The 18,353-nt window shown below is 52.3% G+C and overlaps 1 protein-coding gene across 1 annotated transcript in view; it reads left to right on the top strand.

Annotated features, from left to right (window-relative positions):
- The first annotated feature begins 1,900 nt into the window (after positions 1-1,900).
- Positions 1,901-18,353, top strand: part of MSN (moesin) — a 60,306-nt gene continuing 43,853 nt past the window's right edge. Inside the window, exon 1 of the mRNA XM_088129250.1 lies at positions 1,901-2,058. Within this exon, the coding sequence (XP_087985376.1) occupies positions 2,047-2,058 (12 nt within the window). The 5' untranslated portion in view covers positions 1,901-2,046. The remainder of the gene's footprint in view (positions 2,059-18,353) is intronic.

Raw genomic sequence — 18,353 nt, 5'->3', positions numbered from 1 at the left:
TCTACATTTTTAACACTGACTGGAAGTACCTTTATACACGTTAGATAATTTCTCTGGTGTCATATACCAACAGCACATCATTTTATAAAAATCTTTCACTAACAGAATTCTGCTGCAGTTTGCTTTGGGCTTAGATTTTATTGTATCTGTGATGCTTTAAACCACGGGTCCTGTTGAGGACAGAGAAAAGATGTAATTGTTTTAAAAACTAAGTTATATTTGCCTTCCCATATCCTGCTGCTTCCTGGGCATTTAGTCTTAGGATATCATACTGGTACCTACTACAGTAGTTACCTACAGTGAAATTACAATTCACTGGTAAGATGGATTCTCTAATATCGTCAATCAAAAGCTGTTGCTTTTGTCTTTTATAGGTTGTTTTGCAGTAAAAAAAAAAAGATGGATAAAGCGTTGGGAAAATGGAAGTAACAAATGGAAAATGCCTCTTCTTCCTACTGCTGGCAAAATGCATTAAACAAGGCCAGGAGACTGTGCAATAAAGCCTCATTTAGAAGGCCTTTACCTCTGCAGATGGTCCTCGCTCACTGTCAGCTTGTCCAGAGACTGTTCAAAGTTGGGACGGCACCGAACGAGGGGGCTCGTGAGTGCCCTCAAGGCTCTGGCCGTCACACCAGCCCCGCGGCCGGTTGCAGCCTTCCCAGCCGGCTTCCCACAAGCTAAGTCAACGGGGAAGCCGGCAGGGAAGGTCGCTCTGGTAAATCCCACCAGCCTTCCTGCGCTGCACCCGCCGCACCCTTCATCCATGCCCCGGCCTCCCTGTGCTCACGCGCGGCGACACCAGGCCTCCCGAGCCCTCCCCCAACTCACACGCAGCCAGGCCATGGAAGGGATCTCCAAGGAGGGTCCCTTGGCCCCAATATCCCGGGCAGATGGAAGCGCATGGTCCTTTCCTCCAGGTTTTGTTAATGATTCTAATAATTTACTGTTGGAAGCCACTCTGAGCATGGCATATAAACAGAAAGTGGAGCGTAGAGGCAGGGTCCATTACGCGATCAGCAAGCAAGCTTCTGGGGTCTGCTGCCCGGCACCGGGGTCCCTGAGTTGCAGGACACGAGCACAGCATTTCGGGGACCCATTTTCTGAGTTTACTCAATACTGTATCTATGACCAAAGCAGAACCGACATGATACAAAAATGGTAAATTCATAGTTTTAGGGGAGCACGGCTGGTTTACAGCTCCTCCTGTACGGGGTCCCCGTGTTTGGTGGCCAGATCCCGGGGACTTCAGCTGTGACGAGGGCGCCGCCGAGGGTGGCGGCTGGGAAGAAGGCCCGGCCGGCCCGGCGCCCGGCGCTCAAGACCCTGCGCGCGCTTTCAGGCGACTTCGGTCGATGCCGCATTGCCCGCGACCGGCGTTGGCGGCTTTCCAGACGATCAGGGTTCATCCTCCGCGTAAGAAAGAGAGGAAGCAGCGGGCCCGTCCGCCGCCTGGAGAAGAAAGCGAAGGGCAAAGCGGAGCGCGGCCGTCGGCAGCAGCGGCGCCCGAGCCCAGTCGCCGAGCGGGAACCGGCCGGGCAGAGGCGGCGGCGCAGCATCCTGTTGGCCGCCCGGCGAGATGCTCCCCGAGCGCTCCCCGCCCGGCCGCCCTTCGCGAGTCCGGAAGAGCGCTTCCCCTCCCGGGGATGCCGCGGAGCCCCTTCGCAGCTCGCCCGGCCCGGGGCCCCGAGGCCGCCTCCCGCCCGCCGCGCCGAGCGGAGCGCGAGGGGCAGAGCCGGTCGGCCCGGCCCGAGCCAAGCTCGGCGGCCTCTGCCCAGTCAGCCCTCCCCAGACGGGGCGCGGGGCGGGGGGCGCCGAGCCGGGGAAGCCCCGAGGCGGGGAGGGCGCGAGGCTGCGAGGCCCTGCCCGGGAAGGGCGGGCGGGCGAGCGGCAGGAGCGTCGGGGCGGGGGCTCCAGAGCGCCTGCCCCGAATAAAGGCGGCGCGCTTGGCGGAGGCTCTTAGCCTGCCGACGAGTCACTGCTGCCGCCTAGGAAAAGCTCCCAGCCCCGAGCTGCCCGCGAGTCCCGGACGCCCAGCCCGCCGGCAAGATGCCGAAAACGGTACGGGGGGGGAGGCCGCGGCCCGGGGGTTGGGAGGCGCCCGCCTGCCCTTCGGCGGCGTCGCATCGCCCCCCTCCGCGCGCGCGGGGACGGAAGGGCGTCTCCCGCGGGGCCGGGGAAGAGGGCCGCCTCGGGCGCCCGCGAGCTGCGAGGGTTGGGGGCGTCCCCCCTCTGCTGTTGGCCGAGCGTCGCCGTTGCGCGGGCTTCGCTCCCGCAGGGGCAGCGGGAGGCTGGAGGTCTGGCTCCGGCGCCCGGGCTGGGTGCTGCCCGGCCGCGGTCTCCCGAGCGGGAGCGCCCCCTCCCGCCGCCGCCCTGCTCGTGAATGGGGGCGTTGTTCGCGGGAAAGAGCCGAAGTCAGCGCGCCTGGCCGGCGTCCCTCAGTCCCCGCCAGGCCCCCCGCACACGCGCTCGCCGCTTCCGCCCACGCCCGCCCGGGCCCGGCTGGCATCCGCTCGGGAGGCGGCGAGCCTTTGGGCCTCGGTTTGGGGCGAGCCGGGCCGGCCCCGCCCGAGGAGAGCGGCTCGGCGCCGCGGAAACTCCCGGAAACTTCGGCAGCAGGGGGCCGTCCGGCTGACCTCAGGGGTGGCCTTGGGAGCCGGAGCTCCGGGCTGCCGTCGGGCGAGGAGGAGCCCAGGGAGGCGCCGTGGACTCGGCCGGAGTCTCCGGCGTGGGAGCGCGGCCGGTTCGCCGCGGCCCGCCTTCAATCTCAGCATCTTCGGGCGGGCGAAATCCCCGGCGGCCGCGTGGCCGGACTGTGGGGGCCGCTTGCTTGGCGGCCGCGCAGCCGTGGCCGCCGCGGGTGGCTTGCGGGGAGCAGCGGCGCTTGCTTAGGGCGCGAGTCGCAACCGCCGGGCCGCCCGGGCGCGCAGCGCCCGGCCGCAGGCGAGACGGATGCTGTGCTCCGCCGGCGGGAAGGCAGGCCTCGCTCCCGCCGAGCTGGAGAAGGGCCCCCGGCTTTCGGGCGGGGCGGCCGAGCCTCTCCAGGACGCTGCTCCCCGCCGGCCTCCCCCTGCTCAGCATCTTCGGCTGTGCTGCGGCCGGCAGGGGGAAGCCGGCAGGTTCCTGAGCAGAATGCCCGAGGCGAGGTGGGGCAGACCCCAGGCGGGGAAAGAGGGGCCCCCTGGCGCAGGGCAGCCTCGCTGCCTTCCAGCGTCCAGCCTGGCGCCGCCGCGGCTTCCCCCCTCTTCAGGCCAGGGCGGCGGCGGCGGCAGGAGCGGCAGCAGCTCTGGGTGAGGTTCCCAGCGAGGGGAGTTTCCCCCGGCTGGCCACTCTTCCGCCGTGCGGCCGAGCGGCGTCCGCGTGGGAAAGGCGGCCATAGGAGCCGCCTCTGCAGGCCCGCTCCAGCGCCCCCCCGCCCCCGCCCCCGCCCCCGCCCTATGGCTGCCTCGTGCAGTGGAAGGACCCTGGTTCCTTTCGGGTGCGAATGGCCAATCCGGCGCCTGCTGCTCTCGGGGGGCGTCCCGCTGTTGCAGTTGCTGGCTCTTGGCGGCCAGCAGCCCGAGGCCGGGGCTTGGTGCCTTAGCCCGGAAGGGCTGTTTGAGGCTGCGCCTTCTTAGGACTAAAAGCTCCATCTTGCCTTGTTGGGTCTTCCATTGTCTAGGCAGAGTAACCCTCTCCAGCCTTCCCCTGTCTTAGACCCGACTCCCATAACGTCCAGCCAGCCTGGCCACGGGCTTTGGGTGTATTTATTCCATTTGTTGGGTTTACCTCCTGACTTCCATTCAGCAGCTCAAGGCCGTGCATGTAGCACAGCTTTCTCCCATGATGCCTGCCTGGGGTGGGAAAGGCTGATGTGGCTCTCTGCGCATGGCCCAAGCACTTCAGGACTCCAGCCGGATGCCTTTCCCAGCAGCGGCTGCCTGAACCCCCTCGATCTGGAGAGCCCAGGGATGGAAGATGGAGCCTTCCTCCTGCCAGGCCTGTGTGCTCTCCCATCCTCTCATGCACAAGAATGCTTTGCTGGAAGAGATGCAAAGCCAGCATCTGGTTACTCAGATGGTTACTTGTTACTTGTCTCTGGAAATCCAAAAAGCCGAGCAAGGCAGGGATGGTCCTCCCTTTGGCAGAGAAGGGAAAGCTGTGCCTGCTGCCGTTAGTGGCAGCGCTTGGTCTGGAGGGAATTGCAGTCCAGCATCATGGACCCCCTGCAGTCTTGGAGTCTGAAGCAGAAGCACTTCAAGCACTTCAAGCGCTGGAGGTTTTGTCCAGATGTTAGCACTGGGACCCCTGGTGCCTGGGGCTGTTAAGAATTGTAGTTGGACACCTGTGGAAGGCCAGAGGTTGGGGAGGCTGCCCAGGGGCTGGGATTCCGGTTCCAGGGTAAGGTGACTTGTGGCCTGGCAAGCTTTGCACTTTCGAGAAGTGTCCCTGGCATACTCAAAAGCTGGCTGCCAGAGGCCACTTTGACTGCTGATAAAAGTGGCTGCTGCATGGGCACAGCGGGTTACACAGCCCTCCTTTACCAGGTGGCAAGTGCTCTGTGCCACCCTCTCCCTTCTGGGATGCTCTCAATCACCCCGCCCTATCTGTGCCTTTGCATGTGATTGGTGGGCACCCTTCCAAATAAAGCCATGTTTTTTTTTTAAGAATGCCAAAGGGACCGCTGCCCTCAGAGGTTGGCCCATTAACTTGTTTTGTTTTCTAATATTCTTTAGGTTAAAAATAAGTCAGATGATGCAGAGAGACGTAGCCCTGCAGGGGTGCCTGTTGATGCCAAGCAGGAGCAAGACAGCTCACAGCTATGGTTAGGCATGCCACACGGGAAGTAGCCTGTGGTTCAGTGCCTGAGGAGGCTGGAGGCTTGTGCCTATGGCATGGGGCACTTTGTCTTTTGGGGGGTATTGGAGCTCCCCAGTTTGGCTAATCGCATTTGTGGCTGGCCTGGTTTTGCTGGCTTTGGCTGGACCAAGGCCAGCCACTTCGGTGAGCCTCCATGTCTTGTGTTCTTCCTTGTGCCTTCCAAAATGTTTTCCCTGTGGTTACTGAAAGATATGTAGCTGATATAAGCTGTAATAAGATGTATCTTTCTGACTACTGGTTGTAAAAGAAGAGTTCTTAAACTGAAGTCAGTGCAGCTCTTCACTGTGCTGAGAGCCAGTTTCTTGTAACTCATACTTGAGTTCTGAGTTGCTGCAGAACCTTGTCTGGGCTTGACTGGGAGAGTTTCCTTGGCTCAGGAGGGTCAGGGGTGTGAAATGTTGAGTGTGTCAAGTCTGCACTTGACTTCCTTTTGGGGAAAAAACAGGAAGATTTTAAGAGGTCTCTTTAAGAGAAAAGAAAGGAAGTAGCTGGGACAATCTTGGCTTGAGGCTCTCCATTTTCGGCTTACTTTCTAGTTGGAAAACCTTAAGAAGCAAAACAGTAGCATAGTTTGATCAGCTCACAACAGAGGAGAATAAGACTGCTTTTGAAAGTCGTGTGCGTGGGGGTGGGGCGAATGCAGTGCATATCTTGCTTAAAATACTAAGGGTATTGTGAGTTGATTTCCCCCCACCCCCATTGCTGGCAAAAGATCAGTTTGATTCTCTAACTCCTCATTCCTTGAATTGTACAATAGGTTCTTTAAAGGGATGGGTATTTGATACTGGAGTGGCATAACCTTTGAAATGAGATTGATCTACAGCTTTCCTTTCTCCAGTTTAAGTTTTTTTTAAAAAGCACTGCCATTTTTAGAAAGACAGACAGGCAGACAGACACCCACCCAAAGGCTGCTTTGTTCTCAGGCAGGAGGGCGTGTTTTCGACATGCAAGACTTGCATCAGGGCCACCGTGGGATTTGCAGACCTCTTCTCTTGAGAAGGCGGGTGTCGTAACAAGCCCCCCCTCTTCCTGTTCCCCTTCAGAGGCACGCCCTTCTGCAGCTCCTTCCTCTGCCTGGCCTGGGGCCACAATGATCAGGGCAGTGTTGCCGATCAGCGTTCAGGGTTTTCAGACACAATGTGCATGTGGAACCAAAGTAGTGGTGATTTCACCGCTTGGAGCTGGATTTGGGAGCAGATCCACACAGCTACCCCGTCTTCAGCCTTCTGAACCAAATTCCTAGCCGGAGTCCTTTGGCCAGAGGTCATCTGGAGGCCTGCCTTCTGGGCACCTCTTATGCCCAGAGTAAACATGCAGTGGTTGCCAGATGAAATCCTGGGGGCTGATTTCCTCAGATGCATCTTGGCCCCTGGGCCAGTTGCCTTTACTTGCAGTGACTGTGAGTGGATATTGCTTTGTCTGATCTGATTTCATTTAAAAAACAAAAAGCTAAATAAAGCTAGAATTTCTGGGTTCTATTAGTGCAATGTTCCTCAACCTTAGCGACTTTAAGATGTGTGGACTTCAGTTCCCATAATTCTGGCTGGGGAATTCTGGGAGTTGAAGTCCACACATCCTAAAGTTGCCAAGGTTGAGGAACACTGTCTTAGTGTATGCAATTACTGTAAATGATAAACTAAGGATGCACACTGCCTTCGTAAGGGAAAGGTATGTCTTAAGTGAACCTGGGTAGCACTCTTGTTCAAGTGTGGAAGCATCATCCTGTTGATCCGAGATGTACCCCTTTTCCCAGGCAGGAATCTGTACTTGGCTGCTAGTGGCACAAAGGGGCCCTGCTCCAGAAAAGAAGGAGCAGGGCGAGGAGGAAACCAGAATGTGATTTTTGTTTATGTTTGAATTAATTTGCTCATATGATCATTCATTTGATCATCTCTTTTTGTCACATTAAAATTACCCCTTGGGAAAAGTTTTATAGATCTGAGGGCCATCCAAACCTTTTGCCTGCCTCACGGTAGTGTTAGCAAGAATTCTGAAAAACTGAAGGAGTCAGTGACTCATGGTCCTTATCTTCTCCTAGATTACAGCAGGAATGTGCAACTTCTTTTAAATAATATGCGGGACCACATTCCTGCTGCTGCCATCTCTGGCCCGCGAGCAACAGGAATGAGCAGCTGGCAGCTGCTAAGGCTCCGGGGTCACTTTGCTCTCCTCTCGTGGTTGTCTGGATTTTTGCAGCCCAAATCTGTTGGCTCGACATAATCTAAAAAGTGGGCAGGGTCGAAACAAAGATGTGGTCAAAAGTAAATCTGATTTAATAGAAAATGTAATTAAAATTATATTTATTATGCCAGCACTTTGATCACTCCCTGTGTGTTTAATAACTTTCCACATGTACTACAGTAAAAATTACAAGTCTTGCAGGTTATACTGTATGCAGCTGGTTTGCATTAAAGATGTCTGATTGTTTGCTTTCTGTAATGCTCAGATGACATCCAAGGGAGGAGCAGTCTTGTGATACAATACCTTCATTTTGTCTCGTATTGTCTTCTAACCAGGGCTTTGGTGGTTGACTGGTAAACTGTCTTTCCCACAACCTGATGCTCTTCAAAGATTGGGAACAACAACATCCAGAATTAAGTCTTTGAAAAAGTCCTTTTCCTGACCTCAAAATAGGCCTACTATTTTTGTTGGCAGGAATTCATCATGATTCCCAGAGTTGTCTTCCAAACCGAGAAGAGGTGTGGTGTTCCTGTACTGTGCAGCTTCAGGGACCATGGCAGTTTTGCGCTTTCAAATTCCCTTTGTGAATGGGCTGACCCAGAGCTAACACATCTGTCCCTGAAGGCCGTTTAGAGAAACCTCCCCTGCCAGGTGTTCTCCAGATGCATTGAGGATACTTGTGCTCGATTTACATCTGTACATTGGACACTTTTAAAAACATACCAGGGCTATACTAACACAGGGGTGCAAAACCCACTGAAATAAAAGGATCTTGGTATGTCTTTCTAGGCTTAGGAGACAGAAGGGTTCTGTCAACTTTGTGACTCACTAACTTTAGATTTTTTAGGAATGTTTAGTTGAGTTTTAGAACTTGTTGCCTTAGGACTCTTTTGGGGTTAGGAGAATTTTTTTTTTTTAACTTTTGGAAGTAGGTTGTATTCCTTATTGCTTAAAAGAGGCAGTTATAAGACCATTATTTTTAAAAAATCCATTGGTCCAGTGAAATAAAGGGTCCTTTACATCACGTTTGACTGCTGGAATTGCAAGACTCCTGGAATTATTGACCAGCCTCAAATATTCCATTCTTGATCAAGAAGATTGATGGGAGATCAAGATTGTGATGACTTCTTGAGAAATATGTCCGAGATGTATCTAGACTTATCTGATTCGTTTCAACCCTGTTTTTGGTCAGGATATGGGGCTGAGTCTCCTTTGGTCACCTTAGATGGTCATGGTCCTAAGACTGGAACATGGATCTCTGACTTGAATGGACCCTTGGCAGCTTTTGGTGCCCCCGATTATCATATGCTGATGAGTTGGCGCGCTGTACTGAATTGGCTCTGGTTTCCTTGCTTGACAGCGTAGCCATGAGCCTACGGTGCCCTGTGGGGCTCCTCCTTTTTCCTCTGCTGCTTAATATTTGCCTGCAGTGCCTGGGGAAGTCAGCTGGAACTTTGCTGTGAGTTTTCATCAGTATTCCAATAATGATCATTTTATGGCTTCTTGTCATTAACTGCAAGCAAATTGACCTCAGATGTTGCTTCAGTTCAGTAGTATGTGGGATGAGGGTGAACAAGCTGAAATTAAAGCCAGAGCAGTCAGGAATTCAAATTTCTGTTAGGAAATTTGGCTCAGAACTGGAATTCAGTCTGTGTTGAGAAGAGCAAGTTCACAGCTTGGAAGTATTTCTTGAACGGGGACCCTTTGTGGGCTTCCTAGCAGTGCCCCATGGCAATTTTCAGATGATGGTGGTGCTAAGGAGCACATTTGCAAAACTTGGCAATGGCTATCCATGCCTTTGTTGAATTGCAGTTGGGCTGCTGCAGTACATTTATACATGAAAAGCATGCAGGAAAGCTGCTGGCCGTGAACGGAATCACAATCGTGCCATGCCCACGCAGATGCTATAGGTTTGTGCCGCTTGTTTTCTGGGCTCCGTTCAGAGTGGAATTCACCTTGAAAGCAGGCACAGACCAGCCAAAGGCACCTCATTTGCCAGCAGAATTCAGGGGCAAAGTGCTATCGGAGGCAGCGCTCTTTGGGGTCAGCCTTCTGTTCAAAAAAGTGAAAAAAATTCAGGATGGCTTGTTTTTAAGACTTATGGAGGGATGTTATATACCCTTAAAATGTTAGAAATGCTTAGGAATTGCTGCATTTTGCCTTTTAAAATGATACAGTCAATGACAAAATGAACTGAACTGAATGAGTTGTGGTTATATAGCTGGTTGGGAACAACTGATCTTCCCTTGTAAGGGAAAAAACTGGGCAATTATGGCAAAAAGGAATATATGAACTGTTCTGTCGGTTGCCTTTCATATTTTTGTACTTCATGTCTTGGAAGCATTTTGCTAGCCACTGCCAGAAGCAAAATGTTCCTTTTATTTATATCCTTTTATTACATTTTTATTTCAGACCTGGTCTTTTTTATGCTTTTCCACTAATGATCTACTAAGCATTCTATTGGGTTACTGTGATTACCGAGAGAGTAGTAATTAATGATGGGAAGTTCAGCTTTGGAGAACCTTAATGCATGTCACTTACCACCTTCTTCCTCTTTTCCCTGTTCATTTTTTATTTCAAACGCTTTACATGTGCGAGTGAGAACTTTCTCTGGTTAGGGTTTTTAATGGAAACAGCTGGAACTTCCTTGCTTGCCCTGGACGTTGTTTGAACGAGCGACTTCCAGCTCTGAGTTCTAGTGCGGCTGCTTCGCCAGTATCCTTCCCTTGCCAGAGATTGCCCACAGCACAGCAAGCTCGTTTCCTCTTTTACTTTAACGCCAGGAGCTTCTTGGTATTGAAAAGATGTCCAGCTGTGTGTGTTTGCTCCTTCATGTGGCTACTCTTGGGATACCTGGCACAGGTCAGATGTGGGTGGGGGTCTCTGAAAGCATCTGGGATCCTTGTACCCTCTCAGTGATTGTTCCCACCATTACGCAAGCCACAGCCTCCCTTCCCCTCCCCTCCCCTCCCCCAAACAGGTTCATAGCTCCGCAGGTCCCTCCAGGAATTGCTGCAGTCATGCAATTTTCACAACGAGAAGGGGAAATTGCTAAATAAATGAGAAGTCATCATGCTTAATATACTTATATTTAAATCAGATTTAGGTTCTTTTCCTCTTTCTGTTCTACAGAGTTCAGCCCTCTAGCAGGTTCCCCAAGGGCTGAGTAATGACCCTTAGTTTCAGTGTATTAGATACCCCGGCCTTGTCTGTTTCTTTGAAGGAGTCTGCCCTCGTGGGCCTTCCCTGTTCCTCATCAGTTGACTCGCAACCGAGGGACAAGCTCAGAAGTGTCCCTGCCAGGATGGCTGGTGATGGCTGTGGGTGCAGGTTTAGTCCCTGCTGGTCCTTGATTCGTCCCATTGAATGGGGCTGCTAGAATCAAAGCTTTGGATAAGCCCCAGAACGTAAATATTCATCAGTTAACTTAAGTTGGCATCTGAATGAAACTGGAATAAGTTGAGAGCTATTGTTGCTGTTTTTAGAAGCCCTGATTGTTTATCATCTCATTTGACATGGCTGCCCATCTCAAATTCATGACTTGGGGGTGGCTAGAAGTGTTAAAAGAAAATTTTACCGAAAGAATAAGGAACAAAAAAACAAGAAACAACACCCATGGCTGTAAAAGGGGGATGTCTGCATGTGGATGAGAACATGGCAGAGGAAACCAGGACTGTGGTTTTCAGGGAACAGGCCACTAAAGAGAACAGGAAAGAGTCAAGTTGCCCACCCCTCTTTAAAGAAGTGCTTGCTCTTTGAAGGAGTAAGCGATCTGAGCAGAACACCGTAAAAAGTATTAACCAATCTATTAAACATTGCCGATCTAATACCTCCTAAATATCTTGGTGCAACTCTCTTTCTTTACAGCCTGTTAATAAATACTGGATTAGAGGCCTCTTATCTTCTCCGCTGGCCAGCTGCCTTGGTCTAGTTGCTCTTATGGCTTCCAGAGAGTTGGGGAGGGAGATGAGAAAGCCAGAAGAGCTGCTGCCCTGCCAGGGAATTGAAGGGATTGTGGGAGAATGCAGCCAAGCCCGAGGACGTGCACCACAGTCGCACTAGGTCCCTCTCTTGCCGGCTGGAAAAATAGGGTGGGTGTCCTTGTGCAAAGGCCTTTCTCCGAAGTGGTGCTGAAGGTGCCGGGCACGGTGGTGGGCCGTGATGGGCGTGCCTCGACGGCAGCCTTGTTATTTGTGCGCTCAGGTTATGCTTGTAGAGTACCTAATAACTTAAAAATCCGTGGAGATACAAAAGCAGGCAAATAAAAGACGAGACAATTAGAATTACGTTAAAATAAGGAAACTTTGGCCTTACTGGCCTTGTTAATGCTAGTGAAATCTGTTTGAGTCCCTTGTGTTATGGAGTTCCCCCGATGCTAGTCACCACCTGAGGTTGATGCTAGTCACCACCTGAGGAGAGAAACCGAGTGGTGGTTCCTCCAAGTTTTTCCGGAAGGAAAAATTCCCAGCATTTCTCAAGGCCAGGGCGTCCCCTTAGCTCTGAAAAAGGGCCCTGCAAGGTCTGCCCATGGGATTGACGGAAGTGGGAGAAGCCACGGAGTCATGATAGGCAAGGTGCGCACACCCAGTGCTGGGCCACCTGCTCACGAAGCCGGTGCAAGAACGCCCCCCCCCCCCCGTGTGGATTGCACCAGCATCATCTCCTGCTTTGGAAGGCATTTCAAAAACAAATGCTTTATCTGGTGGAATGAGAACTGGCAGAGAAGATGCAGGGAATTTTTCTACCTGGCACCAGATGGTATTAACTAGAAAGTTGGAGAGTGATGTTGAAAAGCAGCAAAATTCTAAGCATTCAATAACTTGAGCTGGCGGGGCGGGGTGGGGTGGGGGGGATGGCAGCATCTCTTTCCATGAGTGCAGCGCTTGGGAACTCCCAGCTGAGCTGGGTGGACCCTCCAGCTCCTGTTTCCAAACTGCTGAGCGTAGCAAACTGCCTGAACAGTCCTATCTGATCAGCTTTCAAACTCTTCCCTTTTTTCAGTTGAAGCACAGCCTTTGCCCTGAAGCCTGGCCCACCACACACCGCAGCACTGTAGTTGTTCACAGGGTTGTCCTCACGATTCCTTGCATGGACCAGGCTAATGTGCCACGAGGGGGGTTCTCTTGCAGGGGGGTCAAACAAGTCAAGACTGCAGCTGCAATGCATGTAAAAAGGGGGTGTGGTTCAGTTGTGTGGTTGTGGCTGCCATTTTGAGTGTGGGCAACCTTGTTCGGTTGGGGCTGGTACAGTGTGTGCTTGCTGTCCTGGGGAAGATCTGGTCACTTTTCTAGGAAAATGGTTAGCTTTAGCTGGCCCCTTAAAACTCAAAGCATTTGCTCTGTTTGTGTCTTATAATTCAGAGTTATTTTGGCATAAGCTCATTAAATTAAAAAAAAAAATCCTAGGGTGGCCTCCTCATATTTATATGAAGGCATTTGGTACAGTTATTTTTAGTAGGCAGCTTCTCAATCAATTTTGGGATTCCCAATTACTCTAGGAATGCCCCTGCCCCGGAGGTGGGTTAGGGTTAGGTTCAATTAATTGGTTTTTCTGCGTTCTCAGCTGTGTGGCACAAGTAACTTGTTTGCATCTGGGATGGCTGGGGGGGCACCAGATTTAGAACTTGCGTGATTGACCCTTAATTAAAATTGGGTCGTGAGAGGGCCCGTGCCTTGCGATGTGTGTCTGTTGAGGGGGTAGCAAAGTGTTTGTGCCAGCCTGGAATAAATCACAGCGATGGATTTGGCTGCCTTCTGACCACTGGGGCGTTGAAACTTTGGGGCTCTGAGAACTGAGTGGGGCGGTCGAATCCGCAGGGGCAGTCCCGGAGTCCTGCAAGGCCCGCCGGTGCCGCCGGTGCCGCCGGTGGAGGGTTTCCCCCGACTCTGCCGCGGAGTGGCGTCGTGGTGGATTCCCCGCAAGCCCTCCCCGCCCCCGGAGCGCTCGCGAAGCCGAAGCCGAAGCGGCGCTTCTTCGCCCCCTCCCTGTCCCGGGCCAGGAAACGAAGCAGCTCCGCCAGAGGAAGTCCTCTGCAGAGCCGCCGCCTCGGTGCCCGGCTGGAGGGGCAGCCCGCTGCTGGGCCAGGGCCAGGCCGGCACGCCCGAGCCCCCCGTCCGACGGCGCTTGGGGCTGCGCGGCTGCTCCTGCGGGGCGCGCTGAGCCGTCCCTTGGCCGCGCGCCCGGGCCTGGGAGGAAGCGGTGACTCAAGGCTTCCTCCGGATGACGACGTCGCCTTCTGGACCCTTCCTTGGCTTAATTCGGCTCAAAGAGCGCCTTATTTGGCCGGCGCGGGCCCGGCCCATTCAGCTGCGAGCTCTGCCTGGATCTGCACAATAAAGCCGCTGTAGTCGGGCTGAATCACAACCCCGCGGGCTGGAGCGGCGAAACTTCGGGGCGGAGCGCGGAGAGGTTCCCAGCGCGGCGCTGCGCTGCGCTGCAGGGCGGGCGCGGTGAGCCCGGCAGGGCGGCCGGCCTCTGCCGCAGGCGCGCTCGGCTCTCCCAGCATCTGTAGCGCCAGCGCGGGGGGTGGGGGGTGGGGGGGAGACGCAGCAGCAGCAGCAGCAGCAGCCCCGGAAAGCGGCCTTTCCCATAATTGCCCTGAAAGAGCCACCACTGTCGGGGTAAACGAGGGTGAATTTCTGGATGGCCGTATATTCAATAAATACACGATTAACCATTGCCGCGTTTTTCTTTAAAAACTCTGGTTTGCTCCCCTTTAAAAGGTGCTCGTTGTCAAACGAAGTTGTCGGGCTATCTAGGAGCCTGCAGTACTGGGGTACCGCTGGGCCGCCAAGCTCTCAAGGACCTCCAGGAGTGGTCACCGGTTTGCTAAGAGGGGGAAATGATTAGATACGGGTAATTGTCTTCACCGAGCTTAGCTGGAATCGTGCACCCCGGGCGTCCTGTTGGAGCGGAGCCCCTGGCTGCCCGTTCGAGGGTGGGGTGCTGCCTTTGCCCAGAGGAAGTTCTGCTGCCCAATTCTGGGCGGGTGAGAACCCGTCTTTTGGGATGGGGCATGAAGAATGAAAGGCGGATGTGTTCTGCTTGCACTTTCTGCATTTTGCAGTGAGGAAGGGTGGGCAGTCCTGGCAACCCCCCCACAACCTTCGTGTTCGGGGATGCCACCTCAGTTTCTTCCCAGAATGGCAGGGTGGGCCAAACAAAGGCACATTGATAAGTCCCTTTTCGTTTCTGTTTTGTGATTTGCAGAATGCCTTGGAACAAGTGGCTCACACCATAAAAACAACAATAGAATGAAAATAGCAGAAAGCTAAAATGTAGCGTTAGAAAGACCAGAACATTAAAACCAACCCACCAGCCAGGTTAAGGCAGGATGAGAGTCGGAAGGACTGAACTTGTTTGTTCTTCGGTGACAGGTTCTAATAACAGGAAGTTCCTCTTCTCCCATTTCTGAATCCTCTCGTTTCACAATGACTTCTTAGCAGAGCGAGCAACTCTGGTTTCCGGTGCCTTCCTCATGCTGAAAGCGCATGGCTGTTTCGTTGAATGACTGGTAGAGCCCTCCCTGCAGGGCTCAAGGAGGCGTTACTAGCAGGCCATTTGGAGGCCTTAGACCTGTGCGTGCTTGCACCTCTGCAAGGACAAAGGGAAAAAGGCCTCCGCCGCCTCCTGCTCCAGCTCTTCTTAATGTGCTTGAGCCGCATGGCTGGTCCTGCTGGGCCCAGGACCGCTGGAGGCCAGAGGGTGTCTCCCCCTGCGCGTCGTCTCCCCTGGTCTCCCTGTGGGGAAGCAGCCGCGTGCCAGTCTGCCGCAAAGCCCCGTCCGGCAGACCGAAGGGGCGGCTGCCCTTTGGGCTTCCTGGGGCCTGTGGATTCTGCTGTTCCCCGTGGTTGTTGTGTTATGGGACCCTGCATCGCCCCCTCCCCTCCGGCTGTCTTTGGCAACAGTGGGGAGAGCTGCTTGCACCCAGTTCTTGACAGGCTGTCAAAACGTAGGCGGATGGCTACGTCTCCCTCAGTTTCTGCCTCCTATTGGTATCAGGCAAACGATCCTGAAGATGAGCATGAGCGATAAAAGTGCTGCGTTGGGCAGACACAGTTGTCAAGTTTGGTTCCTCCAGGCGCGCTTTGAAGGTTCAGCTGTTCATCTCCAGGAAAGGCTAGACCTAGCAGGAGGGGTGAAAAATGTGCCTCAGTGATGATAGCACGAGGGTATTCTCCCCCCTCCTCTGTGCTTAATGGATAATTTTTTGCAGCTTGCAAAACTGAGCAAAGGTGCCGCTTGGTGGCTGTGTCCTGGGTGTTAATAGCACTAATTTGCGTTGAGGCCTTCTCAGGGGACTGTTTTATTGTAGGGCTGACATAGTTACTTTAAAAACTGCAATTTGTGTGTTGAACGTGCAAACTGTAGTTTTTACAGGCTGTTTTTAATTGGGAAAACAGCAAAAACAAAAACTTTGTGTACAAGATGGAAAGAGAGCCTTCTGTTACAAACTGCAGGAAGGCACTGCAGCCTTTCTAGCGAGAGAGAGAGAGAGTGACAAAGCCATGGCTTCTGCTGCTCCTGCGTTTCAGCGACCAGCTGCATTCACACACTCTAGCAATCCGGCAATGTGTGCCTGGAAGCCTCAGGATTACATGTGGCCCCAGAAATCTCCAGTCACTACTAAATCAGTTTTAATGTGACAGAAAGAGAACATGATTAACTATGCAACTACAGAGTAATCACATTAATCAAATTAAATTTTAATTTAAATGTAAATTATATGAAATAGTATCTTCAACGCTTTTATTTATGAATGTTTGTGCTATTTACACATGATACAGAACTGGGAGAACTAATATGTTGGTAGAAAAATAAAAAAAATATTGTGATTTATAAACTGGTTTAACTGGTTGTGTGAATGCTTCCATTTGTGGCTTATTTAACAAACTGTATTTAATAATGGTCTGGCACAATCTGAACCCAGATATGGTTGCATGCAAAAACCAGTCCTCAATATCTGGAGGAGAAAAGGCAACTCTTTCCCCAAATTCCACTTAAGGGATGGCCAAATTTACATACTCCTAAAAAGTCCCCTGAGATCAGTGAAGTTATTTGCTCCCTAAAATGATGCTCCTTAAACTTGTTTAAATTTTGATTCATTGATGTTGTGTTTGACCTGTGAGCTGTGCAGATTCACCAGACAGTTTCATCTGGTTGTCCTTAACTTGCTGGCCATTTTCTCCACCTAATCAACGGGAGAGTGAGTCTTCCTCTTCCTGCCTGGATTTCCATGTCCTGGAGAGCCCCAACACCCTTGCAGGCTGGACACACACGTCAGAAGTCCCCAGATCAGCAGCAGATGACCCCACTGGACGATGGCAGCTCGGTTTCTTGGCTGGAGTTCCTTGCCTCTCTAATCATCATCTGTCAGTGGTGTTTCCCATATCGGGTTCCTTCTGGGGGGCCCACAGCTTGCGTTCTCCTTCTGCCCTTTTTTGAGAAACCTCGCCCATCTCTGGAGAACAGACTCTGTAGGGCAGAGAGGCAGGAGGGCGGGAGAGCAAAACCGGGGCCGCCCATCGCTCTGGGTGTGGTGAAGGCAAGGGAGCCACAGGAAATGGGGAACTGGCCCGGCCCAGCCCAGCTTCTGGCCACACTGAAGGCGCAGGTCAGCCTGCCTCTCTGGCCAGTTAATTTGGGGGCAAGTTGGGGGAGGTGCCTAATGAAGAAAGGAAAAGTGGGAGGGAGGGAGGGAGGGGGGAGGCAGGGGTGGCTCTCAGACACCACACCGGCTGCCCTCCTCGCCCCACAGCAGGAGGCCAAGCGCAGGCTTGGCTTCTCTGTCTCCAGAGTCCAAGCTGGCTGAATTTAGTCCTGAGGCCAAAAGGTATTCAAGAGGAAAGCCTGCTGGTTTGAGCTGAGGACTTCTGGGAATAAACATGTGCTTTATTATTTACAAAAACCCAGATGCCCACTAGATGGCAGCAAAGGGATGCAGAAAGCCAGCTCGGTACTGCCACCTGGCAACCTTACTCCAGGGGTCCAATAAAAAAACTGCAAGGCTTATTAAGGACTGCCTTTTCTTTTACATCACTAGTCTGATGACGATCATTTCCTGTCCATATTAAGTGTGCAAGACAAACTCTTCAGAATGGGGTGGCCACATCTGAGAGAGGAGCGAATTCTAAAAGTAAGGGTCTGTTCCTGTTTATCTGCAGGTAGAGAACTGAGCTGAGGTTCACCAGGTTTGTTTTTATTCCTATAATCAAGTGAAGGAGGGGAAAACCTTTCTTAAGCTTCTTTTACTGTGAGCTTGAAAACAAAGTGAGCTAATAAATCTTGCCAACCCTCTGATAAAACGTCTAGTGTTAGGCCAATCTGCAACCAAACCATTATGTGGAATTTGTTCCTGGGCTTGCAGCTAAAGGAAGCTTATATTTCTGAAGAGAATTTCCCATTTTTAAATTATACCCAGGACCTGTAGGAGGGGGCAGATCTCTGCTCTGGATCCCATTCAAAATATGCTTCGTGATTTTGGAACTGTCATCTGGACCAGTGCTTTGCAGCAAAACGGATCAGCTGAAATGTCTCAAGATTTCTTATTTCATTATTTTAGGTTTCCCCATGTACTGGACCATTAGTTCACATATGAACTAAAACAGTGACAGAAAAGATGACATTGACACAGGAGGCAGTAAGAAAATATTTAGGGAGGCGAGGACACAAATCACAGCCATGTTATCTGTGTAGCCAAAACCCACTGATCACTAGATGGCAGCAATGAAATATGGAAAATCATGATTCTTTTTTTTAGATTTTCTAAAATCCTGCCTTTATTATTTTTATAAATAACTCGAGGTGGTGAGCATACCAATACTCCTTCCTCCTCCTGTTTTCCCCACCACAACAACCCTGTGAGGTGGGTTGGGCTGGCCAAAAGTCACCCAGCGGGGACTTTTGTGCCTCAGGCGGGACGAGGACTCACCCTCTCCTGGATTCTGGACCACCAGACCAAACTGGCTCTCTTGTGGCTCCCTAGTGGTCATCTGGAGTGTTTGTAGCCCACATCAGGTAGCCCTTGGGGATGCCGGCATTGGGCCAACAGCCCTTTGGAAGAAGCTGTGATTGTGTGGCTCATTCCAGGAATTTGGACTTGGAGAGGAAACTTTGTGCAAAAGTTCTTGCCAGTTTCCTCCAGAGTGGATTTGGTGGAGAGGTGATCCTTGCCAATCAGATCTGGCTACGTGTGATGGCACCACTGGGGGGAGAGGAAGTTAATTTAAAATCATGTTGAGGAAGTGAGTGTTGAAGGCAGTCATTTTCTACATGGGTTGGGAAATTCCAAAAACGGTTGTCAAAAGTCATTTTGA

Source organism: Python bivittatus, unplaced genomic scaffold (genome assembly GCF_059951505.1).
Source record: "Python bivittatus isolate LINGU-HERP-01145 unplaced genomic scaffold, Pbiv_v1 ctg000790_np1212, whole genome shotgun sequence".
NCBI lineage: Eukaryota > Metazoa > Chordata > Lepidosauria > Squamata > Pythonidae > Python > Python bivittatus.
This window is presented reverse-complemented; position numbering and strand designations above follow the sequence as displayed.